Source organism: Paramisgurnus dabryanus, chromosome 7, assembly GCF_030506205.2.
Source record: "Paramisgurnus dabryanus chromosome 7, PD_genome_1.1, whole genome shotgun sequence".
NCBI classification, from domain to species: domain Eukaryota; kingdom Metazoa; phylum Chordata; class Actinopteri; order Cypriniformes; family Cobitidae; genus Paramisgurnus; species Paramisgurnus dabryanus.
In genome coordinates this window covers 21614252-21641012 of record NC_133343.1, presented here as the reverse complement: position 1 = coordinate 21641012, position 26761 = coordinate 21614252, and the positions used below count along the sequence as shown (strand labels likewise).

Below are 26761 nucleotides of genomic sequence, written 5' to 3'. Positions count from 1 at the left end.
TCGTACACTCTGCAGCATGAACACTTCATCACGTAGTGTAAAACGCACATAAACGCTCATAAGGGGTCCGCCGTATCACATACACGTGCAATCAGATTCATCCCTCCGCTTTGTGCTCTGTCACTAGACCGTGCTGTGCCGAGATTTGATCATCGGTAAATGTTTGTCGAAGATGAATTCCCTGGCTGGTGTGTGTCTGGTGATAAATGGAGAGGGGTGCCCTGGCTTGGAAGACAGGGAAAAATAGTAGGAGGAAGGGCTTATATTGCGAAAGGAAATGTGAGGTTTTATTGTAACATCCAGAAATGGCTCATAAACACAGGACACAAGTAGATATTTAAATGACTGTGGAAAGACTGCTTGCTTTAAGTTTAAGACAAAAACACTTCTCTATTATAATCCCTCTTTTCTTGGTCTTTATCTTCATTTAATAGTTATTTTTTCATCATTCATACCTTTCTTTTCCTTTTTTCAACCATCTTTCCATCCTTTAATCTATTTTCTCTTCTGTTTCTTTCCTTTTTCGTCCCTCCTTCCATCTCACATTCATTCCTTTTTTCTCTCCTGTCCCTTTCATTCTTCTTTCTTTCTTTTTCCTCCCTTCCTCCATCCTTTCATTAATTCTTCTTTTCTTTCCTTTCCTATCCTATCCATTTCTTTCTTTCCTTCTTCTTTCTTTTTTCCTCCCTTCCTCATCCTTTCTTCAATCCTACTTTTTCTTTTCTGTCTTTTTCTTTCTCTCTTTACTTTCATTGTTTCGTTCCTTTCTCCATTCTTTCTTCAATCCTGCTTTTCTTTCCTGTCTCTTTCTTTCTTTTTCTCCCTTCCTCATCCTTTCTTCAATCTTACTTTTTCTTTTCTGTCTCTTTCTTTCTTTCTCTCTTTACTTTCTTGTTCCCTCCATTCTTTCTTCAATCATACTTTTCTCTCCTGTCACTTTCTTTCTTTTACTTTCTTTTCTATCCTATCCATTTCTTTCCTGTCTACTTCTTTCTTTCTTTCTTTCTTTTTTGTTTTCCTCCCTTCCTTATACTTTCTTCAAATCCTACTTTTCTTTTCTGTATCTTTCTTTCTCTCTTTCTTTTTTCCTCCCTTCCTCCATCATTCCTTCAATCTTACTTTTCTTTCCTGTCTCTTCCTTCCTTTCTTCCTTCCTTCATTCCTTCCTTCTTTCCATTTTCAAGCTGTATTTCCTGCCTCTTTCTTTCCTTCTTACTTTCCACCATTCCTCATCATTCCGTCAATCTTTTTTTCCTCCCTTCTTTATCCTTTCTTCAAACCTACTTTTTTCTGTCTCTTTATTTGTCTCTTTACTTTTCTTTTTTCCTCCCTTCCTTCATCCTTTCTTCAATCATACTTTTCTCTCCTGTCCTGTCCTGTCCTGTCCTTTTCTTTCTTTCTTTCTTTCTAATTTCTTTCTTTCTTTCTTTCTTTCTTTCTTTCTTTCTTTCTTTCTTTCTTTCTTTCTTTCTTTCTTTCTTTCTTTCTTTCTTTCTTTCTTTCTTTCTTTCTTTCTTTCTTTCTTTCTTTCTTTCTTTCTTTCTTTCTTTCTTTCTTTCTTTCTTTCTTTCTTTCTTTCTTTCTTTCTTTCTTTCTTTCTTTCTTTCTTTCTTTCTTTTCATTTTCTTCCCTTCCCTTCTTCCATCCTTCCATCACTCCTTCATTTTTATCCTATCCATTTCTTTCCTGTCTATTTATTTTTTTCCTCCCTTCCTTCATCCTTTCTTCAATCATACTTTTCTCTCCTGTCCTGTCCTTTTCTTTTTTCTTTCTCCTTAACTCTTCTCCATTCTTTCTCTTTTTTCCCGCATTCCTATTTTCATCCCTTCTATCTTGTCTTTCTTTCTTCTTTCTTTCTTTTTCTTACTCCTCCCAATGTTCATCATTCCTTCAATCCTACTTTTCTTTCTTTTTTCCTGGCACTTTCTTTCCTCCTTACTTTTCCTCTGTTCCTTCAATCTTACTTTTCTTTTTCTGTCTCTTTCTTTCTCTCTGTTCTTGTTTTCCTCCCTTCCTCATCATTCCTTCAAATCCTATCTTTCTTTCCTGTCTCTTTCTTCCTTTCTTTTTCCTCCCTTCCTCATCCTTCCTTCAAATCCAACTTTTCTGTCTATTTCTTTCTCTATTTTCTTTTTTTCCTCCCTTCCTCCATCATTCCTTCAATCTTTCTTTTCTTTCCTTACTCTTTCTTTCTCTCTGTTCTTTCCCCCTCCTCATCCTTTCTTTAATCCTTCTTTTCTTTCCTGTCTCTTTCTTTCTCTCTTTTCTTTTCCCCCTTCCTCATCCTTTCTTTAATCCTACTTTTCTTTCCTTTTTTCTCTCTTCCTCATCCTTCTTTCGGTTATACTATTTTCTTCTGTTCCTTTCTTTCTTCCTTTCTTTCGTTTTTACTTATTTCTTTCTTTCTATACTTCCCTATAGCATTTTTGTAAGCTATCATGTTTTTATGGTCCTTTCTCTCACCTGACTCATTACAAAGACAAAGTGTTGTCAGAGTCTTAGTGACAAATTCGAGTGTCTTTCAAACATGTTCATGGATGTGCAGTCACAAGGGAAACATTTGCAATACTGTAATTATTCCAGTCAATTTAATGAAATCCTTGTTTGATAACCAAGTATATTTTTTATTTTTTTAGTGTTTCTTTTGTCTGGAGCAAAAGAGTAGTACATTTGAGAAATTTAGCCTATTTACTTGCATACTAAATCAATCACTTCTATAATTACGGTTTTAATGTAAGTTCCATCTTATTGCATGCATTTTATTATACCGTATAAAGTTTCAGTCAAAGCCTCTCTGTCTCACCAACCCTCTTTGATTCTTTTAAGTTCTTTAAGTAATTTCATTCCCCCCGCTGGCTTGTCTAACATGCTAAATTGTAGCTGCTGGGAATAAATCTTCTGGGTTTTTAGCTCCGGTGTAAAGCGGCGACGAGCGAAAGCCGCCATGCCGAGTCCATCTTTTACTCAGCCCGCATGCATGCATGTCACTTCATCCCAGCCAGTCATAAAGCAACATGATGGATAAATGAATACAGAAGGAAATAAATAAAAGCCACACTTATTCTCTCCCGCACATCCTTCCCTCTGCCTCACTGATGGATCTGTGAAATGATATAAGGAATAAGACTTAGAGAAAGGAAGGGTTGGGGTGGAAAGACTGATATGATTTATTAGGCTGATAAAAATTCTGCCTTTGTTATTCAGTCATTTTTCCATGTGCGGCTTATTAAGGAGCGCACCTGCCAAAGGAAGACTTTGTGCGTGCCATTGTGTGTGTGTGTGTGTGTGTGTGTGTGTGTTTAAATGTGTGTGTCCCATAGAGCAGAACTCAGACCTCACAAAAACCAGTTTAGTGTGCAGACACAGACTGGTGTGCAGTCTGAGACCACATTTACATTACATTTACATTTATGCAGACACCTTTATCCAACTTGACTTAATGTACAAAAGCTATAAATTTAATCAGTATGCATGTTTCTTCGAACCTGTAACCTTTTGCAATGCTAATGTAATGCTCTACCAGTTGAGCAGAACTACAGGGACACTGCGATATGAGATTCATAATCTGGAATGAGATCCAAAATCTTAACAATATACATTCTTTTTTAGTGTGGAATATAAAAAAATAAGCAAAGGCATTGATAACACAACCTCCTTTGTACAAAAGGCCAGTTTTTCTTGCACACAGCAGGATAAGAAAGGAAGTAGGATCCAAATGTTTGTGTATACTCTTTAATAGCTCAAAAAGTTATTTGAGATCATTATAAATAACCTGGATTAATTTCAGAGTTTTTCAGAGCTTAGCATTTTTAATGATATGGGATAATGATGTTTCGAGATTTGAACCATAAAATTCTACAACATGTAACTTGAGTTTTTGCAAACCACAGGCTGACTAACTAATGACTTGGTTATAGCTCATGCGGGCATCATTAGGTGATTAAGTATTATTGATTGGTAAAGTGACACGTCAACCATTAATTTCCTTTCGTGATTTGTTTTTCCTCTGCAGGCCCCCTCTTTCCTTCAGTCCGAAGCCAGACGTCACATAGGGTCATCAAAACACGCTACAAGATTGACACGCGCAGAGCACAAGCAATCCACCACAGCCCTGCTCTTTCTTACAGGGTCAGGAGAGTCCAGTCGGCCAGGTAAGGCACTGCCCCCCTTAATCCACGTACTCCCCGTGTGCCCTCTCTTCATTAGGGCTCATTTTAATGGTTTTGTTTTATCATAATCTGTGTCTGCACATGTGCGTGCGCTCTGCTCGCAATCACAGCCCGGCACAACCAATTACCAGGCTGATTAAAACCTCTCGGTTGACATTCACTGTTTTATCAGTCTCTCAGCGCCTAATAAAACATTAAATAACCGCCTCACCCTTAATAACGCCATTCAGAACCATAACTAACTGCCTCATCACCACTGATATTATGACAGAGAGAAGGCGCCGCTCATCATGGTAATCTATTACTGTAACCATAATAACAGACCATAAACATGTTTTCCGGGATGGGCCACATGCTTATGAGAACATGTGGGAGGTGACTGAGACCCTTAATTCAAGCGGAGCTTTAAGTGGCTTATGGCAAATGCGAAATGGAAAACACAAATGGCAAATTGAAAACTACTGTAGTACTCCACTTGAGCCGTTGCCTAGAGGGTTGCAGTTATGCTTCCAACATATTGAGTTGCGTTGAGGTTTAGATTCAGCCTTTGTAATTTCCTCTCTCATCTCTACTGTCTTTGCTAATAGTAAATGGACAACAATTTGCAAATAGATAAATAAATATGCTTTGTTGTATATTCTCCAAAATAGTTAACATGCAACAACAAACATATTGTGACAAATGTATGATTTTTTTTTTTTAATAAATTAGTCTTAAAGAGATAGTTCACCCAAAAATGGAAATTCTGTCATCATTTACTCTTATGTGTTTACAAAACTGAATACATTTCTGATAAACACAAAGGAAAAGAAATGTATAACCAAACTGTTCAGGGTTTCCCGCAGAAAATTTGTTAGTTAAGGTGGTAGGGTTGGGCAGGTGGACGGGCCGAGGGGGTGTGGCAATCAAAGGGGTGGGGCGTACGCATCATGATGAAAATGAAAATATTTTTATTTAAACACTCAAATAAAACTTAATTTCGAAGAAACTATGACAGAAAATGGACACATACTAGATTATTAATGAATTAAATTAGGGATGCTCCGATCGATCGGCCGCCGATCGGTATCGGCCGATAATGGCATTAAATGACTCGATCGGTGCTCGCTAAATCTGCCGATCTCATAAACCGATCTTTCTGTTTACTTTTGTCATCAAAAGGATCCTGAATGCGGCTGCAATTAAAGACATTTTTTACGTAGCGCGAGCATTTTTACAACCCGTTGCTCATGTGCGGCGTGCAGATTTGTATGTCTCTCTTTGCTTTTACAGAGATATGCGTATGTTCTACGAGGACGCGCTCCGGTCAACAGCGCGAGGCGTCTTCACATCCCCATCAAACAGCTTATACAACACATATCTATCACGGACAATTGCATCCTCATGCCAAAAGTTTATTATTTGCATGCGTTTTAAAGTTTTGAGCGTTTAAACTTTCATTTTCCTCACAGCTGCTTGTCTGCGTTCAGCCGCCGCCCACACACAGCAGCCTGTCATCAGTGCACGTGAACAGAGCGATCTCTCTCTCTCATGTCTTAAAGCTGCAGTAACGTAATTCATCTCTCAATAAAATCACTCTCTGCTCTTGACTAAAGAACTTTTATACTTCATACGAATGCGTGTATATTTAATTAATACAGTAAAGACTGTGAAGTGTTTTATTTTCAGTACTTTTAGGAGACATAAGCCTTTTTAAAGCCATTTTAAATTTCTCTTTGCAGAATAAATATTTGTTGTGCTTATTTATTTGAGTCTCTATTAAAACAATAATATACCTAATTACTGCAAGTAATATAACAAAGGGAACATCCGTGGTATTATTTTATCTAGAAAAAATGTAACAGTTACAGTCATCAAAGAGCTTGCATATCAGCTTTAAAAAAAAAAAATCGGTATCGGAATCGGTATCGGCCGATCACGAAGATTACAAATCGGTGATCGGTATCGGCTGCAAAAATCCTGATCGGAGCATCCCTAAATTAAATGTTTTTACCTCTAACGGGAATAGCTGCGTGATGAGATAGAAGGGTTACTAAACACAAACTAAAGCAGATGTTGTAGAATGTCTGGCGAACGTTGATAGATAGTGCAAAGCACTTTGACGATCTTTTGTGCAGCGAAAGGTTTTTTTTTGGACGACCTAGTTAAGGCGGTAGGGGTTCGTGGACCCCATTCATTTCCATGGTAGGAAAAAAGAATACTATGGAAGTAAATTGGGTCCACAAACGGTCATCAGAACAAAGAAAAAAATAAAGGTTTGTAACAACATGAGGATGAGTAAATGATGACAGAATTTCATTTTTGGTTGAGCTATCCCTTTAATTTATTGATTAAATTATTATTCTCATTTTGTTTAGTGTAATTGTTTATATGCCCAACAAACAAATATAGCAGTTTGCAATTTTTTTTATTATAACTAAGGTCCTTCCTAAGTACTACGAGTTGTAAAGTAGAATCTGTACTGGAATTAGAAATATTAATTTATTTTATTAACATCATATATAAGTCACTGTTTTATTTGACAGAGACAAACACTGATGTTGTGCATTAGATTGAGAAATTGTTTTAACCAACGCAATCTCATTTTGCTATTTTGCGCGCTGGTTGATTTGTATGAATTCATTTTGATCGGCTTCGCACTTGTGATGTTGGGGTAAGGCAGTGGTTCTCAAACTTTTCGGCATTCCCCACTGTTGTGCATCCTTTCACGCCCACCCCCAAAGAAAATTAATATGAATCAACCTCACCAGCTTAGATATTGAATTAGAAAAACAAAACATATTAAATTATGTAATGTAGTGCTGTTGGTTGGTAGCTATATTGAGGTTTGATTGCACAAACTTTATGATAAAATAATAAAATTGTTAAATGTCATAAAACTGGGCCCCTCCTGGCACCATCTCACGCCCACCAATTTAACACTTTCCTCCGCCATTGACAAGTTAACTCGCCAATTAAGAGAAAACGCTTCCCTGCCAATGACGAGTATTTCCGGCTTTCCACAATACCGCCATTATCCACCAGGTGGATAACTTATACAAACCGGAAGTAACGCCTCACGTGAAAGAGAAAGAACTCTGTGTGTTTTAAGGGATCGCTCTGAATCTGATCTCTATCAAAAGTCCTTCACAAAAATGAAATTATCTCAGCTTTTTGCACAAAATTTTGTGATTTTAAAGAAACCTACCCATATTTGAGAGGTAATCAGAAGAAAACTAATCAAGGTAGGATGAAATGTTTTTTTATCTTTCGTTTTTTATTTGGTGTATTGTATGTTTATATATTTAACTCTTTCACCGCCATTGACGAGATATCTCGTCAATTAAGAGAAAATGCTTCCCCGCCAATGACGAGATTTTCCGTCTTTTCGCAATGCCGCTATTATCCACCAGGTGGCGCACTTCCGCAACTTATACAACCCGGAAATAGCACCTCACGTGAAAGAGAAAGAACTCCGTGTATGTTTTAAAGATCGCTCTGCATCTGATCTCTATCAAAAGTCCTTCGCAAAAATGGAATTATCTCAGCCTTTTGCTCAAAATTGGGTGTTTTTGAAGAAACCTACCCATGTTTGAGAGGTGATTACAAGATAACTAATGAAGGTAGGATGAAACTTTTTTTTTGAAAGCAGAGGGTCTGTTCTTTCATCTGATATATTGTTTGTTTTTATATTTAAAGAAGAACATTTTCTGGAAGGCATTAAACTTTTGTGAAAATCATGAAAAATGCTGGCGCTGGCTGGCAACTTTTTTTAAAAATGCTGGCGGGGAAAGAGTTAAAGAAGAACATTTTCTTTAAGGCATTAAACTTTTTGTGAAAACCATGAAAAATGCTTGCGCTGACTTGCAACTTTTTTACAAACGCTGGCGGAGAAAGAGTTAAGAACCACTGGGTTAAGGTGTGGTATTAGGGGTTAGACATAATACTTGTTTTTTTTTTTAATAAAAGCACATTTTTTGTATGATTCACATTATATGAATTCATACGATTAAGCCATTTTTTAAATAGTAAATAATGAATTCCTATGAGATTAGACTGGTGTAACAGGCAACCAGTTGCAAGAGAGACAAAGAATTTGAGTCCTAGCCTGGGAAGAGCAAAATTAAACAAGCTAGAAAGCTTCTAAATTGTGAACGCCTAATATGAAGACCGGCCAGAAGGAGGAGGGGGGTCACAGCTGTGTCTCTATGGCATTAGCTTTAGCCTGATAGGAGACCACTGCGAAATCCCATTCACTTAAGGGTGTAAATGAAGCACTCATGCATGTGGGTGTAAATTTTTTATTCCCGCTCTTATCTACAGAGTTAAAATGATCTTCATAAATCCCCCTGCTGTGCGGGCCTGGCTTAGTCATGTAGAAAAAAAGAGGCTGTGGATTATAGGTGTTATATGTTAAGAAGGTTGCCACATTAAACAAAATAACCTTCTCTTTTATCTCCCCCTCTCTCTCTCTCTTTTCCAGACTCGCTCTCTCTTTCTGGTCTTTTCTGCCTTAGTGAGAATTGTTTTACAGAGCATTGAGTGGATAGCACTTACAAAAAATTGCTCTTTCTGGCAGGACCAGTACCTTAAATCATTTGAAATATCTGGTAGGCTGCTTAAGGAGCTGTAACTTTGGTTATTGAGAATTGGGGAAATGTTTACAGTATGTCGGTAGGGTTTTTAAATATACTGTAGTAATGTCGCTCCTGTTTCTGCTCATGCTGTATCACAAAGAGCTGATAATAGGTTCCATTATGTGTATAGCGCACTGTGTTTACTACTTGTTGCTCATGGTTTAGTGGGCTAATATGAGTTTGTGAAGGCTTTTGATGCTAAAGAAACAGTCTAGACTCCTGATATTCAGTATGTAGTCATCAAAGTTAGTTAAAAACATTTTGGGCAACAGACATGTACAGCTACTCTTGAAATAGATGATTAATAGGTCTTCAGGAATACTCTCATTTGAGCTCATTATTTAGAAGATGCTGAGATTTTACCCTCAGCTTCCCTGTTTCAAACATCCATGTGTGTTTTGATTTTGAAATATACTGATCAATATTTTGTCCATTTGGTTAATTCCTGCCTTTCCATGTTTCAGTAACTGCACTTTATTGTACCTTACATTAGTGTGACACATCCCCATTCACACCTGTTGTTCTAATCTGTCTTTTTTGTTCACTTTCGACCAGCTCTCTCCTGATTACTTCGAGGGAATGGTCTATGGGCGCAAGTCCATTTGCTTTCATTAAAACACGAGCGGGGAAATAATGGGTTGATGCACACTAATATTATGTCAGTGTATTGCTGCTTGTGTTGTTAGTAAACATGCTACACAAAGTTTTATACATGTAAGGGCTTGCGCAACTTTCACATGCTTGCAAAATTAGGCAAAAGTTAAAGAGGCGGAGAGCAGCCGCTTTAGTTATATTAATGAAAGTCTAATGCTGCGTTCAGACCAGCCGCGGTAGAGGCGTCAAGTGCGAGTGATTTCAATGTTAAGTCAATGTGAATGCGCGTTGGCGCGCGCCTGGAGGCCTCGCGGCACAAATGAGGTGTTTACTGTTGCGCGGTAGATGCTATTCCACCACATTCGCACGTCTAATTTAGAGTTGCTGCAGCAAACGCGCGAGTTAAAAAAATTAAACTTTGGCGGAAAAACGTGCCGCATTAAACAATCAGGATCTTGCTCTAGTAGTGACGTGATTACAGAAAGCGAGCGGAGGCGCAGAAGCCCCTCCCATGACGCAAATTTCCGTGTGAATGTCTCAATGACTAGAATTTCATGCATGGCTTTCACGCGTGAATGAAGCGAGTAAACTCAAAATGTTCAAGCGGCAAACTAGACGCAGTAGATGCGATTTTGACACCTCAAACACGGCTGGTGTGAACCCATGGTAAAGACCGCCCTGAACACTGTGGGTGCGCTAGAAGTCCGGACCAAAGGAAAAGCTTTGTTTATACTCGCGCTTTGGTCCACAACGCGAGCCTCGTCCAGTGGTTCATTCAATACATATATACGCCAAAAATTCTGAATCATATGTAAAATAATTTGTGTTTTAAACTGCAAAGTTGCCATACTTTACTTTGAGTGTCAGATAAATAGTATACGCATTGTTTTGCATGGATTGATTAAAGAGATACATCACAGGCTTGCCTGTTCGGACAGAATCGCCTCCAGTTCAGTCATTTCCGCATGCGGAGCCATGCGCACGGTAAGCCTCCACGCGAAATGGGGTCTCGTGTACGACCGCCCACTCCGCATTGACGGCATTTTTACCATGAGCACCAACGTGCCCGAGTGGACGCGTCGAGTATAAACAAAGCTTTAGGTCAGTAGTTGGAGAGTAGGCGGTCTATTGTGGCTATTATGAGCGTCTACACCACAAAAACAATCCGCTGACTGCATTTCCAACTACGTCTGAATGTAGTCGAAAGTCGATGAGCTCAAAACAATTTAGCCCTCGTTTACATCTGTATTTAGCTTCGTCTACTTGTGAGCTGATTGATCAAAACGCATCTGAATACATTCTATAAATGTCACTGTACTTGGTGCTATTGTTATTTATAACATTAATACGTGCCGCATTATTTAAATCTAAACAATGTTTTTCTGATTCTTGTGTATTTATTTCCCATTTTTTATTACACAGTTATTTATGTAGGACCTACGATATACTCTTCACATTTTTTATTTTAATGTATATGCAGTAAAACTACATTTTATAAGTAATGTATATTACATAAAAACTTCAATTTATATTTAAACTTAATTTGCTTTATGTAACAGGCACTGTACCGTAAAGTGCTACCGATTTTTTTACATTTGTGTCATTGAGCGATAATTTAGATTCGGTGGGGCAGTGCTTCTGGATTTATAATGGGTAAGCGAGTGTGTGTTTGTGGGGTTTCATTTGTGTAATGCAGATTTTGTGAGATGGCGTGCTTGGTTTCAGACTGCCTTTGAGCTGTGATGACTTACCGCCATTCATTTAGCTGCCTGCAATAAATATTGATTCATCAAGGGATTTTCAATTTGAACCTCTGTGACGCATTGTGAAATATTACAAGAGAGAGGGAAATGAGAGGGAGAGAGAGATAGCGTGGGGGTAGAGAAGATAAGGGAAGATTTTTAACGATCTACCTAGCTTTGATTCATTCATTTGTTGGTGATGCTTATTTTTAGAGTATTTTAGATTGTGGCGCTCTGCCACATTCTGTACTCATTACATTTACACATTTGGCAGACATTACATTTTTATCCGAAGCTACTTATTTCATTTAAGTTACACATTTTTTCGGAACTTTTATCTGTGCTTATTGGGAATCGAACCTGCCTCTGCATTGCTACGGTAGCGCAGTGGTCTACCAGCACTCAAGCATCGGGAACACATGGTTTTGTCAGCTGTCTGACGTGCTTTTATAATGCCGTAAGTGTCTCTGTGTTTGTTGGTTAACAAACAAGATGGCTTTGCACAGTCCATCACCCAAGAGCTCAAGCGGGCAGGAGACTGAAGCAGACAGACGGGTGGCTTTTTAGCCCCTCACCCTACCATGCAGTGACCCGGCGTCCAGAGCAGCGAGCTGGAGAGCAGTGGGAGTGTGTAGTCAGCAGTACGACTATGTCTGATGATTGAGTGTTTGAGGGAACCGGGTGGGGGAGGAAACGCCCTCGTAAATCCCCGGCAGCCACCAGAAAATAGATATAATCTCAACATTAACTACATTAATAGTAGCAGGAGTTGAATTAAGAAAGCCGTAAACACGGACGCCTGGGCATAAATTACACAAGCTCATGCATGCAAGCATACAAACTGCCCTCCTCCCATTACGTGCTATCTGTTTTGCTCTTTGTTTTCAGCATCTTCATTTTTTGTTAATTTTTATATTTATGAATACGGTACTTGTTCTTGTTTGCAGATTTACCTGCCAATCAGCTTCTTGTGCAAGTGGCCACTGTTTGTTTAATTAAAGGCAATCTGATCTATTTATTATGTGATAATACACTGTAAAAAACACTCTTTAAGCTATATAAAATGAATATACTTATTTGTTGTTATTTAAAGAAGTAAAAAAATAAGATGCTCAACAGAAGACCTAAAGTTAGCCTTTAAAGGACAAGAATAGGCTTACATGAGGAACTCAACTTTTTTATTATACTGATTAAACATTTTATACAAAGCACATTTCAGTTCGGGCGGCTCGCCTAAGCTTAGAAACCCTACCACCTTAACTCTTTCACCGCCAGCGTTTTTAAAAAAAGTTGCCACCCAGCGCCAGCATTTTTCATGATTTTCACCAAAGTTTAATGCCTTCCAGAAAATGTTCTTCTTTAAATATATAAACATACAATATACCAAATGAAAGAACAGACCCTCTGCTTTCAAACAAAAAAAAAAACGTTTCATCTTACCTTTAGTGGTTCTTTTGCAATCAGCTTTTGAAAATGGGTAGGTTTTTGCAAAAACACCATATTTTGAGCAAAAAGCAGAGATAATTAAATTTTTATGACAGACTTTTCATAGAGATCCCATTCAGAGCGATCTTTAAAACAGACACGGACATGCAGCAGCTTGCCATAGGGCAATACTTCCGGTTTTAAAAAGTTGCGGAAGGGCGCCACCTGGTGGATAATAGCGGTATTGCGGAAAGACGGAAAATCTCGTCATTGGCGGGGAAGCGTTTTCTCTTAATTGACGAGATATCTCGTCAATGGAGGGGAAAGAGTTAACTAGGTTGTCCAGAAAAAAAATAGCTGCACAAAAGTTCGTTAAGTGCATCTCGGAGAATAGCGCGTACGCGCTTCACACCGTTTTATTTGAGTGTTTTAAATAAAAATATTTTAATTTTCATCATGACACATACGTCCCGCCCCTTTGATTGCCACGCCCTCGGCCCCGCCCAAGCCTACCACCTTAACTAACAAATTTTCTGCGGGAAACCCTGCTTCCTATTAACTTTTAATGGGTGACGTCATGCATTGCTAAACTGAATGTGGGTCCGTCAACACCACGTCACTGCCATTGCTCACGGCAGAAGTTGAACATTTCTCAACTTTTCAAGCGGCAACGGGTGCATCAGCCAACCAGATCGCCTTATGCAAATAACTTCGGCCGAGCCAGCCAATTACGTTTATGGAAGACCGGAGCATCTGTTGCGGCCACTGTGATTGGCCGTTGGCAGTGCTTCAGACAAGCCTTCCGTCAAGCATTAATGCTTCCTTCCCGTGTGAATGTAACGTAACTGTAGGGTCACATCAGCCGCGTTTGAGGCTTCAAATTTGCATCTACCGCATCTAGTTTGTTGCTTGAACATTTTGAGTTTGCTCGCTTTTATTCACATGTAAATTCTAGTCATCGAGACACTCACGCGGAAATTCGTGTCATGGGAGGGGCTTCTGCGACTCTGCTTGCTTTCTGTTATCACGTCACTACTAAAGCAAGCTCCTGATTGGTTAACGCGGCATGTTTTTCCGCCAAAAGTCAAATTTTTCAACTCGCGCGTTTCCTGCAGCAATGCTCAATTCGCACCATTCGGAATCGCGTCTACCATGCCATACTAAACACCTCATTTACGCCGCGAGACCTCCAGACATGCGTCATTGCTTCACATTGACTTAACATTGAAATCACTCGCGCTTGACGCCTCTACCGCGGCTGGTGTGAACGCAGCATTAGGGTCCCAATACAATTCAGAATCGATTCTCTATATACTAATTAACATATTTGTGACGTCATCACATCACATTTGCGTTTGGAGCCGAACTTGTATTTGCACTTTTGCTACTAGTCTCTAAAGTTTCTTTTTTCAGACATTAAAGGGTCTTATGGTCCGATTCACGATTTTACATTTCTTTTGGTGTGTAAGTGTGTATTAGTACATGTTAACGATATGCAGAAGGTACATACCCCAAAGTAAACACTGACACAAGTTATGGTCAGGAGGGCTGGTGTCAGAGGGATGCAGGCCAATCACAATATACAGATTACCAGGCTTATCACGGACACAGCGTCTTTGAAATGCATGAGCTTTGTACAAAATCAGAACTACAAAAATGTACAATATGTGGAAAATAATGTGTTTTTTTACCATACACCACGCACACACTTTGTATTATAACAAAAACACAAAATAAGTTTTTTTAGCAGTGAAATAGGTGCCCTATAAAACCAGTAAAAATTAGTAATTAAATGAGATGTATTCATTCTATATGTTAACCGGCACTAACTTTCACGAACTGACACATCGTCTAATCATCATCAATATTATACATAGTGATTTTGGCAGTACTACTGTATTTATCTAATGCAGTGCACCCAGCGCTTCCGTCTGGATAACAAACTATGTGCATATTTTTACAGAAGTATATTTGTGTTTTTATGTCTAAACAATCAGTGGCAGGTTTTGGGAAACGCTACTGTATTTGCACATTCAGATGAGTCAGTAAATTAAAGTTGATGTTTTCTCACTGCCGCTCACTGAACAAAGAAAAGTCAAAGGAAGACCATCACAAAGTGTATTTTGTTTATCTTGCAGTTTAAAATTAGTCAAACAGGGCTAGCTAAAATGTATTTGTTTTTTCTTTCTCTACTGCTCGTGTAAGCTCCGCTCATCCAGTATGTGCTCTCAAGCTATCTGTGTGCAGCAGTTGAGTTCTACATTTTGGTTCTGATAACATCACGTTATTATTTTGTAAACTAACTATTAAGAATCAATTTTTTTTTTACATTTGTGAATCGATTCAGAATTGTCCACGTCTGCATCGAGATGCATCTAACAATCGATTTCCCCCACCCCTATTGTACAGTAGGTGTAATATTTTATTCAACATACTAAGACGTATATGTTAAAACATCTACTGCATAACATTACACATCTACTCCAGTATTTTACTCAAACATTATTTATGTCTTTTAGAGCTAAAAACAGGACACGATCGCAACGTTTCCCCTATATTTTCTCTGGTCGACATGCACACGTGCGGTCACGCGCTCTCTCATGTGGGTGGAGTGGCCAGAGTGGCCCTCATCAGGTTTAGTGCTCTGGTATTGATCAGCACAGGATGTGCCGCAGCATGGCTCCCCTCTCGTTTACCACCTCTCCATTCATCTCATCATAAGAGCTAAAGAAAGGGTGAACAGGAGGAACAAGAAACAAGAACTGGTGAAATTAATGTAGAGCAATAGAGCATCTTAACACCCAGAAAAGTTTGACTAATAATACTTCTTCTGCCAGCTCATGGCTGAGAATGACACTATATATAGTATATATTATATGCCTCCAAGATTTACACATAAAATATCTACTAAAAGTCTGTTGTTGCTTGTCATTCAAAATGTTTTTGGCAGACACTTTTTACAGTGCATTAAAGGTACTGACAGCTACAGGTTTTACATCCACTATAATGACCCTGCCCGTAAAATTCAGACAAAGTCTCATAATCTAATTTTGTGATTAGGAGCATCAAAGTTTTCAACCATTGTTTCCCTTTCATTTCAATCTTTGACATGGCCTTACTCAGTCGATATTATTGATATTGAGTGTTTTTACATGATGTAGGATGATTTTATGTAGAAAACAGTAAATCGCAAAAAAAAGACTTTAGCTCGGTTTTCACAGGCATGGTCACATTTCGTTTAAAGGGACACTCAACTTTTTTTGAAAATCTGCTAATTTTTCAGCTTCTCTAGAGCAGTGGTTTTCAATCTTGTCCTAGGGGACCCACTGCCCTGCACATTTTGCATGTCTCCCTTATCTAACACACCTGATTCAGATCATCAGCTCATTAAGGGAGAGATCCATGAACAGAACTGGGTGTGTCAGTTAAGGGAGACATACAAAATATGCAGAGCTGTGGGTCCCCTAGGACAAGATTGAAAACCACTGCTCTAGAGTTAAACATTTGATTTTTACAATTTTGGAATTCATTCAGCCAATCTCCATGTCTGTTTGCTACCACTTTTAGCATAGCTTAGCATAATCCATTGAATCTGATTAGACCATTAGCATTGCGCTAAAAATTAACCGAAGAGTTTCGATATTTTTCCTATTTAAAACTTGACTCTTCTGTAGTTACATCGTGTACTAAGACCGATGGAAAATTAAAAGTTGCAATTTTCTAGACAGATATGGCTAGGAACTATACTCTCATTCCAGCGTAATAATCAAGGACTTGCTGCCGTAACATGGCTGCAGGAGGCGCAATGTTATTACGCAGCAGCCGAAAATAGTCCCCTTAGTATCTTTCAACAGCAGGGAACTATTTTCGGGCACTACGTAATATCGTTGTGCCTCCTGCAGCCATGTTACAGCAGCAAAGTCCTTGATTATTATGGCAGAATGCGAGTATAGTTCCTAGCCATATCTGCTTAAAAAAATCGGTCTAATCAAATTCAATGAATTACGCTAAGCTATGCTAAAAGTGGCAGCGCCAGACCCGGAGATCAGCTGAATGGATTCCAAAACGGTAAGAATCAAATGTTTAACTCCTAGGGGAGCTGGAAAATTAGCACATTTTCAAAAAAAGTGGAGTGTCCCTTTAAGTTTGTTTAGTGAGTTTTAATAAAAGGTGAAATGGGAAACTGAAGTAGGAAGCAGTCAAAGTGGCATCTTGTCATCTTTCCCCCAGCTCTATCACAATCTGCCCAGTGCCCACCTGTCTGCCCTTTAGGTGTTTCTTCAAACAAATTGTTTAGTTTTCCACATCTAATAGTCTTTAGTATTGTTATCACTAAGTTACCCCTCATTATCCACTTTGCCTAAAGCAAAAACTCATTTACACAACGAAAATTGGTTAAGTGAAAGCAGCTAGCTCATTTCAAGGGTAACTCTTTTTGTCTATTCTTCAGGATGAGCTTACTAATGCTTTCTCTGCAGCCAAATAGACAAGACAAGCATTATTGCGAATGCCCGTGCGGCCTGTGAATTCTTCCCCGTCACCAAAACAAAAGTCACATCGTTAATCACCCTGCCAGAGTGCTGATTTGCTCTCTTCTTCATCTGCGGTCGAAACGCAATGGGACAAGCACACATGCATGCACATGTCTGGTCCAGACAGTCGAGTGCACGTATGCAATCATTTGCTATATTAGTGAACTAGACCTGACTTACTTCCTAATTATTTTATTTTTTAAGTTAATGCACATGAAGCACGTTAGGTGACGTTCACAGGCAATTTTCTAGACAGAAAACAAAGCTGATGTTTTTTTTTTGTGTCCTGACACAGGTGTGAGTGAGTCACACCCTTCCTTGCTGATGGTTGCTTACGGTGCCCCCTAAATATGCCGCATACCAGCAAAAAACAGATTTGTGTCTAATGGCAGTGATAAAAATCATGATGCCTTAGAGATGTTTGCTGTAAAAGCGTTTAGTTTGACAATGAAATAAAGGGACAAAAAATGCGATTCGATTCAGCTGCTTGAGGTATGGGTCATCAACATCAGCAAATCTGGTATGCCTAAATGTCATTTTTACATTTCGTTGTTCTTAACCGTAAGCGCCTGTTTTCAAATTAAAAATAAGTTAAAATAAAATAAGTTAAAATAAGTTCCTTCGCTCTTTTCTATCATATCCACTTGTAGAACCTTAGAAAGAGCATGAAGACTTTTTTATATCATAGCTTCAGGGTCAGAGCCCCCTAACACTAAATCATACCCAACTCCAACAGCGCAATTACAACCCATCGTGTGTCCCATAAAAATAATTCTCCACTGCCATTCAAGTGATACATTGGTCGACGTGTTATGTCCCTCCAGACCATGAGTATAAGTACGCCGGTTCACTCTACTTCTTATGGCAGATGAGCTCTCATCGCTTTCTGTCTAAGTTAACGTAACTGATACCAGAATAGCAACTGAAGGAATTTTGCCCCTACATTGTGAGGATGTGTGATTTAGAGAGTGCTGGTTCAATGAAGATATCACAATTGAAAGAGTTCAAGGACAACTGGACGAGACCTCTATAGATGATGTAGCTTTTTCTCTCTTACTTGTCTTTTAAAACAAAAGGCACAAGAGGTCACAAAGCAGTCTTTGGCTGTGCTTCTTATTAAAGAGAGGGACAGTTCATCCAATCATTGTGTCGTACATACCCAACGCAATCTCATGGCAATTTATACGTATTTTACAAGTTGGCTCATTTGTTCGACCACACTCGTATGTTTTTGTATGATTTGCTTTCGCTTGTGACTTTGGGGTTAGGGGTGAGATTTCATTATTGCTTTTTTATGATAATGGTCCTTTTTTTCTATGATTCACTTTGTATGAATTAGCCAATTCGTATACTACATACAAATTCTCGTACTGTAAGATCATGTTGACATACCTCATACTGCTTTCTTTGTAACACTGAATAAAATGATTCATTCAATTTACTCAATTGTTTTAAGGTAGGCTAAGTGGTTTCAATCAATTTATTTAAGCTACATTTAAACAAAAAAAATTAGAAAGGCAAAACAAAAAACTTTTGTTTAAATGCAGCTTAAATAAATTGATTGCTACCACTTACCTTAAAAAAATGAGTAAATTGAATGAATCTTTTTTTTTCAGTGTATTTAGATTTAAAACTGTGTTTTTAAAAACCGTTGTTTTAGGTTTTATCCTTACTAGTGCAGTAAATTGTGACTCTTCTCAAATTTCAAAAGATTCATAAAATAATTATATTTGCATTTATTTACATTCATGCATTTGGCAGATGCTTTTATCCAAAACACACTGAAAAAAATTATTCATTGAATTTAATCAATTTTTTTAAGGTAAGTGGTTGCAATCAATTTATTTAAGCTACATTTAAACAAAAAAGATTAGTAACGTCAAGTAAAATATAAAACTTTTGTTTAAATGTAGCTTAAATAAATTGATTGCAACCACTTACCTTAAAAAAATTGATTAAATTCAATGAATCATTTTTTTCAGTGCAACTTAAAATGCATTAAAATTATCAGTATATGCCATGACCTTTGTTCTGTTAAAGGATTAGTCCATTTTCTTAAAAAAAATGTATCCAGAAAAACTCATCACCATGTGATACAAAATGTTGATTTTTTTTCTTTGTTCAGTAGAGAAGAAATTGTTTTTTTGAGGAAAACATTCCAAGATTTTTCTCATTTTAATGGACTTTAATGAACCCCAAGACTTAACAGTTTTAATGCAGTTTAAAATTGCCGTTTCAAAGGACTCTAAACGATCTCAAACGAGGCATAAGGGTCTTATCTAGCGAAATGATCGTCATTTATGGCAATAAAAATATGCACTTTTAAACCACAACGTCTCGTCTTCCTCCGGTCCTGTGATGCGCCAGCGCGACCTCACGTAATACGTCATCACGTCAAGAGGTCACGGATGACGTGTGCAAAACTACACCCCAGTGTTTACAAGTGTGGAGAAAGAGGACTGTTCCGGCCGTTTCTTTTAAAAAATGACAATCATTTCACTAGATAAGACCCTTATGCCTCGTTTGGGATCATTTAGAGTCCTTTGAAACTGCAATTTTAAACTGCATTAAAACTGTTAAGTGTTGGGGTCCATTAAAATGAGAAAAATCCTGGAATGTTTTCCTCAAAAACATTTCTTCTCGACTAAACAAAGAAAGACATCAACATTTTGGATGACATGGTGGTGAGTAAATTATTTGGATTTTTTTTTTAAGAAAATTGACTAATCCTTTAACCTTGTGTTCTCCAAATTATCTAAAAGTATTTTGAATTTTAGGAATAACATATAATTCATTACATTTAGACGTTTTAACTTAAACAAACCCTGCTGAAAGCAAACTTGCATTTGAGCCCTCTATATTTAATTCATTTATCACTTTGATTGAGGTTAACTGCTGTGCATGTTCCTTGTTCATGTCGTGGCTACATTAGGCTCCATTATGGCTCATGGGTGCTCTGTCGAAGACCCGGTTAGGGCAGCTACTGTTCTCCCATTACGCCTCATTATTGCTCCCATGACTGCAGTCAGTAAGCCAGTATAGACCTGCGTGAATTATGTGTGACATATGCTCTTACAGCTAAAAGGAAGTTGATGCACTACAAGTCGTTCGGCACTTTTATCAGTGCATGTGTTAATAGCTGATTTTTTCATTAGTTTTACTTTCTGTGCCAAGGCCTGTTTATATTGTTTAATCTTTAAATATTTGATGGTGCTTCCTAAGGCAAATGTGCTGTTGTTATTGCTTATGCTTAGGGTTTGGATCCTAAGTATAACCTTAAAAACCATTTATGCGTGTTAGCTGGGCCAGGGGTTCTTAACCTTTTGCAACTTACGGCCCACCAATGACTAATTAAAAACATTCAAAGGACAACCTTTTCAAACATCAATGCAGTTGTATCAATGCAGAATAACGAGAGTTACGTATGTAACTACGGTTCTATGAATCCCGGATGACCGCCAGAGGCGGTGCTTAAGCACTGAATGATCCATCTCGCGCATGCGCAGGTCGAGTGTTTATACCAACAAAGTCACCCGTGACCCCTGATGCCTACGGAGAGTCTATAACTTCCGGTGACATCAGAGGATCTGTTCCTACAGAATCTTCTTGCGAGTACACAGTGATTCTGAGTGACAGAACGCTCTGGCGGTCATCCGGGATTCATAGAACCGTAGTTACATACGTAACTCTCGTTCTATTTCATCCCTACTGACCGCCAGAGGCGGTGCTTAAGCACTGGATGACATATACCAAAAAAGTCACGAGGAATTTAGCACATACCTTATTGAGAGGAGAGCACAGAGTCCGGCAACAGGACCACCTCCAGTGGATGGGGGGTGGCGACATTCACCCGGTAGAACCTGGAGAAGGTACTTGGGGATGCCCATGATGCCGCCTCACAGATGCGCTCCAGGGGCACGCCGCGCAGGGCCGCCCATGAAGTTGAGACCGCCCTGGTAGAGTGGCACCTCACCCCGGATGGCAGGGGGTGACCACCTCGTTTATATGCCTGGGTGATTACATCCACCACCCAATGAGACAACCGCTGTTTGGAGAGAGCACAGCCCCTTCTAGGACCACCATAGCAGAGGAAGAGCTGGTCTGACTGCCTTATACTCGCAGTCGCGACCACGTAGGTTTTGAGAGCCCGTACGGGACACAGCCGCTGTAATCTATCCTCCCCTTCTGGGGGAGTAAATTGCGCCAGGTGGATAGGTTGGTTAAGGTTGGATGAAGACAAAACCTTCGGAAGAAAAGCTGTATTCGGCCACAGGGTAACCCCTGAGCCATCGGAGTTCCACCGCAAACATGAGTTACTCACAGAGAGCGCATGAAGTTCCCCAACACGCTTCGCTGACGTGATAGCAAGGAGAAAGGCAGTCTTAATAGAGACCCACTTCAGCTCTGCCTGAGCCAGGGGTTCAAAGGGAGGTGAGCATAGAGAATCGAGCACCAGGTGCAGATCCCAGGCTGGGGCGCGCTGTGCTCGTGGGGGGCGTAACCGCCATGCACCCTTCAGAAAAAGAGACACCAATCTGTGACACCCCACAGTGTCGTTGTCCACCCGAGCATGTAGAGAGGAAATAGCTGCCACATATACCCTCAAGGTAGCCGGGGACCGGCCGCCATCCAAGAGTGACTGGAGGAACTCTAGAATCTTTGGAACTGAACAGTGCACAGGGTCCACATCCCTGTCTGAGCACCATGTAGTAAACAGCTGCCACCTGTTCTCATACTGCGCCCGGGTAGAAGGCGCCCTTGCATTCAATATGGTATTGCAGACGCCATCTGAACACTCAGTCAGCAGCGGGTCGGGCCCTGCAGTGACCAGACCCACAGCTGCAGGCGATGAGGATCGGGATGCCAGATTCGGCCCTGTAACTGAGACAGGAGATCCCTCCTGTCTGGGAGGCGCCACGGTGAACCTTTGCAGAGACTGTACAACAGTGGAAACCATGTTCTTCCCGGCCAGAAGGGGGCTACCAACAGTAGCCTGTGACCCTGCTGGAGGACTCTCTGCAGTGTTGGAAGAATCAGAGGGATTGGCGGAAAAGCATAGAGGAGACCCTCTGGCCAATCGTGTGCGAGAGCATCCTGGCCCAGAGGGCTGCTCTTCTCCGTCCAGGAGAACCAGAGGGGGCAATGGGTCGATTCCTCTGAGGCAAAGAGATCCACCCCTGCCCTGCCGAAGATGTCCCAGATGCTGAGGACCACATCCGGATGAAGCCGCCACTCTCCCGGCGGAGGCTTGCAACGGGAGAGTAAGTCTGCCGCCTGATTCTGCTCCCCAGGCAAATACATCGCCCTCAGGCTGGCCAGGTGTGGCCCTGCCCACAGCAGGAGGTCCTGGGACGCCTGCAGCAGCGGTGCAGACCTGGTGCCTCCTTGGTGGTTTATGTGAGACACAGTTGAGACATTGTCTGATCGCACAAGCACATGCCGGCCTCCCAGGAAGGGAAGAAAGGCCTGCAATGCCCTGTGCACAGCCCGCAGTTCCAGAACATTGATGTGCTGTGAGCGCTCCCGGACAGACCACAGCCCCTGAGTTGTTCGATTCTGCCACACAGCACCCCACCCCGAGAGAGAAGCATCTGTTGTGAGGATTTCCCGACGAGATGCAATGGAACCCAAGGGCATGCCCTGCAGGAGAAATGACCTTACTCTCCATGGGGCCAGAGCAAGAAGGCAACGACGTGACACCTTGAGTTTCCTGTGTCGGTGCCACTGGACATCTAGATGAAAGCCGTGCAACCACCTCTGGAGGGGACGCAGCGACAGCAGTCCTAGAGGAATCACGGTAGCGGCAGCCGTCAGCTTCCCTAGGAGGCGCAAAAACTCCACATAGCGTAACTGCCTGCCCTCCCGAAACAGGAGGAGGAGGTGGAGGATGTCGTCCACCCGCTGTGGTGATGGGCGAGCCTTCATGGTGATTGCATCTAGAGTCATACCGAGAAAAAGCGTGCCCTGCGATGGAACCAGGCAACTCTTTGTAAAATTCACCCGGAGGCCCAGGCGGGCCACATGGGAGAGAAGACACGACGTGTCCAGTGCCACTTGAGACTGGGATGGCGCACAGATGAGCCAGTCGTCCAGATATGGGAGAATCTTCATGCCCCGCGACTGCAAGTGCGAAAGGGCTGCGGTCACACACCTGGTGAACACCCGAGGGGAGAGGGAGAGACCGAATGGGAGCACTCGGAACTGGAAATGGCGCCCTTGAAAGGCAAACCGCAGAAACTGCCGATGGTGTGGAGCTATAGGGATGTGGAAGTAGGCATCCTTCAGGTCTACTGACGTAAACCACTCTCCTTTGGCAATTGTACGTAGAACCTCTGCAGTGGTCAGCATGTGGAACCTCAGAACCTTCAGGAACCTGTTGAGACCCCTCAGGTCGAGGATAGGACGGAGTCCGCCATCTTTCTTTGCTACCAGAAAGTAAGTTGAGTAGAACCCCCCGGGGTGCAATAGGGGATCTACTGGCTCGATGGCACCCTTGTCCAGGAGGGCGGACAACTCCTGGGTGAGGGCTTGGGCTTTTGCCGGGTCGTTTATGATGGTCATCTTGACCCGGCCATGGGCTGGGGGCCGGCGTCGGAACTGAAGTTTGTACCCGTGGGTTAAGGTTGAGAGCACCCATGGGTCCCTGGTGGAGGCAGCCCAATAGCTGAGCTGCTGCTGGGAAAAACAGCCGACGGCCGACCCCCGGGCTTCAGCGCCGGGGTCCCCGGCCTCTAAAGGTTCCAGAGGCACGACGGGTCGGAAAGGACTGAGGTTGTCCTGAGGGCAGCCGGTCAGGCACCCGAAAGGTCGGTGCCTGCTGCTGAGCAGGCTGTGGACGTGGGCGCAGAGACCTTAGGTAGCCCCTGGGGTGAGCCTGTGGACGATAGCTGCGCTGTGGGACAGCTGGAGGACCTCTAGGCCTGCTAGGAGGCGGAACGCTTCTCTGAAGCCCGGACAGCTGCTGTCGAGTCCGTCCGGCTTGGACCGTGCGCTCAAGCGCTTCCAGAGCTGCGGAACCAAACAGCTCCCCTGGTTCCACCGGAACACTGCGGAGGGTTCTCCTACAGGCCTCAGTGAGAGGAGATTGTGCCAACCATACCTGGCGGCGAGCCTGCACAAGAGTAGACATCAACCGCCCCAATTCCCTAGACATCAATGCGAATGCTTGTAGTGAAGCAACGCTAAAGCTGTGGACAGAGGCATCCAACTCAGTCTCCTGCAGGGAAGTTGACAAAGCGAGCATCAGGTGGGACATGGAGTTACCGATGCGTCCCATGCGAGCCGCTGCATCATAGGCCTTACAGAGCAGGTCATCTGTAACCCGGCACTGGGGGCGAGGGCACCTAGCATCCGGCCTCAAAGCCTCATCAGGTGAGATGATAAGAGCCGCTATTGTCGGCTCAACTGCTGGCATGCGGTCCAATCCGAACTTCTGTGCGTCCTGCATGGCTGCCAGGGTCCGGCCATCGGACGTTGCATGAGAGAGGGCCTTAGAATCCCTCCAACATGCCTGCAACTCCCTCAAATACTCCTCCGATGGGGGCGCAGTAAAGCTGACGGAGGCTGGGACACGCCTGAAAAAAGCACTGGCCGGAGCCGGCTGAGTTTGCGGGACGTCCAACTGGAGACGAGCAAGAGCCATACGAATGATGGCTCCCATAGAGCAGTCCTCAACACCACCAGTAGAGCTATGGGTTGAAGACCGGGAGCCGGCCGCAGAAGGTTGGGAGGCTCCCATCTGTGGAAGTACCTCTGGCTCATATTCATTAAACTGGCCAGCTGAAGCTGCCATGGAAAGCACATCGTCCTCCGACTCCAAGGAGGCTGCCGAAGGGACAAAATCATCTGGCGGCTCTGCTCCAGTCCCGGACTGGAAAGCCAGGAAGAGGGACTTCATAGTATTGAGCTCCGCTGTTAGTTGGTCCACTTTAGAGGCAAGCCGGGGTCCCTTGGCCTTTTTTGCAGGAGTGGGGCCTGCGGCCTCAGCAGCCTGACGTTTAGACTGCCCAGTCTGATCTGGAACCAGTCGCTGGGCTGGGGTCAAATGTCCAATCGACGAAGTAGAGCCCGACAGTTGCTCCACCTCAGCCAGTCTAGCTGCCCTCACTGCCCGAGGCATGATACCACAGTTCATGCAGGGGTCGTCAGAAAGACCCTCCTTTAAATGTTCAAAGCCAAGACATGAGGGACATAAATCATGGCCATCCTCAAGCTGCAGAGGAGCCATACAGGCCGAGCAGGAGTGGTTGCCAACCATGCTGGCAACTGAGAAAAAAAAGGTAGCCTCGGCGGAAACGCTGCCACCAATTAGTCACAGGGGCACACCTATGCTGGGAGCGGGAGCGAAAACACTGCCTTCACCAGCTAAGGGTAAACTATCCCAACGAAAAAATAGACACAGAATGCAGTACAGATGCCGGGAGAGGGAGCGAAAGCACAACCTTCACCAACAAATGTAGCAAAAAAGAAAAAAGATTAGCTTCAGCGGGAACACTGCCACCAATCTAGTCCCTGAGGCACAAATATGCTGGGAACGGGAGCGAAAGCACTGCCTCCACCAGCTTAGGGCAACGAAATAATAAGACACTAAACGCAGTACCGGTGCCGGGAGCGAAAGCACAACCGTCACCGCAAACGTTGTGAAGCCAGTTAAGGGTAAGCGCTATTAACAAAAACCGGCACAACCGAGTTGGCACGAATACACAAAGCGCAGTTAAGCGCCGAAACGATTAACAAAAAACTGGCACAACCGAGTTGTTGCAAAATACACAAAGCGCAGTTAAGCGCCGAACGATTAACAAAAAACTGGCACAACCGAGTTGGCACGAATACACAAGCGCAGTTAAGCGCCGAACGTTTAAACGAAAAACCGACACAACCGAGTTGGTACTAAATACACAAAGCGCAGTTAAAGCGCAAAAAGACGTTTAACAAAATAAACCGGCACAACCGAGTTGGCACGAAGTAACTACACGAGCGCAGCTGAACAATCAACCAAAAACGCGTCCGTGTTACAACAATAAATCGCAGATGAATCAATAATATAAAGGTAACTGTTAACGTTAGATTACAAATGTCGGGAGAGGGAGCGAAAACACAGCCGTCACCAACAAATGCACCAAACGAGCAGTTATGTAAAAAGTTTGTAACTCACCTGTCGGTGGATTCCGTTGCGGCCTTTGGAGGGCGAGCAACTCGCTGCTCCGACAATACAATGCCACAAGGCCACCAGCAACGAATGAAACACAATATCCTAGTCTTTTGCTAGCGCGGAAAAAACAACCTGCGAAGCGAGAAGATGAAAAGGAACAGATCCTCTGATGTCACCGGAAGTTATAGACTCTCCGTAGGCATCAGGGGTCACGGGTGACTTTGTTGGTATAAACACTCGACCTGCGCATGCGCGAGATGGATCATTCAGTGCTTAAGCACCGCCTCTGGCGGTCAGTAGGGATGAAATAGAACAGCAAAACTATGCGTTGTGACATGCCTTTCGTGTCACTATCTAAAGGTATATATGGCGGTTCCCCTGTAGATGAACAAGTAATGTCATTGCCTTCAATGGAGAAAAACAAACCAGTGGAAAGTGGAAGATGTAAATGTGGAATTTTAGGCTTAGACTCTTTACACTTTATCTTAATTAGTACAAGAGCAGCTATGGCCCCGATTCACGATTTTACATT

The 26761-nt window shown here is 42.0% G+C and overlaps 2 protein-coding genes across 3 annotated transcripts in view; one reads left to right on the top strand and one right to left on the bottom strand.

Annotated features, from left to right (window-relative positions):
* Positions 1-26761, top strand: part of zc3h3 (zinc finger CCCH-type containing 3) — a 99202-nt gene that overhangs the window by 42145 nt on the left and 30296 nt on the right. For both annotated transcript variants that reach the window (XM_073815177.1, XM_065265026.2), the window contains exon 4: positions 4013-4151. In XM_073815177.1, the coding sequence (XP_073671278.1) occupies positions 4013-4151 (139 nt within the window). The remainder of the gene's footprint in view (positions 1-4012; positions 4152-26761) is intronic.
* Positions 20771-23950, bottom strand: LOC135789109 (uncharacterized). Its single transcript, XM_065298747.2, has 2 exons — positions 23530-23950; positions 20771-23433 (listed from the first exon to the last, which is right to left on the bottom strand). The coding sequence occupies exons 1-2, from the start codon at positions 23713-23715 to the stop codon at positions 20860-20862; spliced, it is 2760 nt and encodes a 919-aa protein (XP_065154819.1). The 5' UTR covers positions 23716-23950; the 3' UTR covers positions 20771-20859.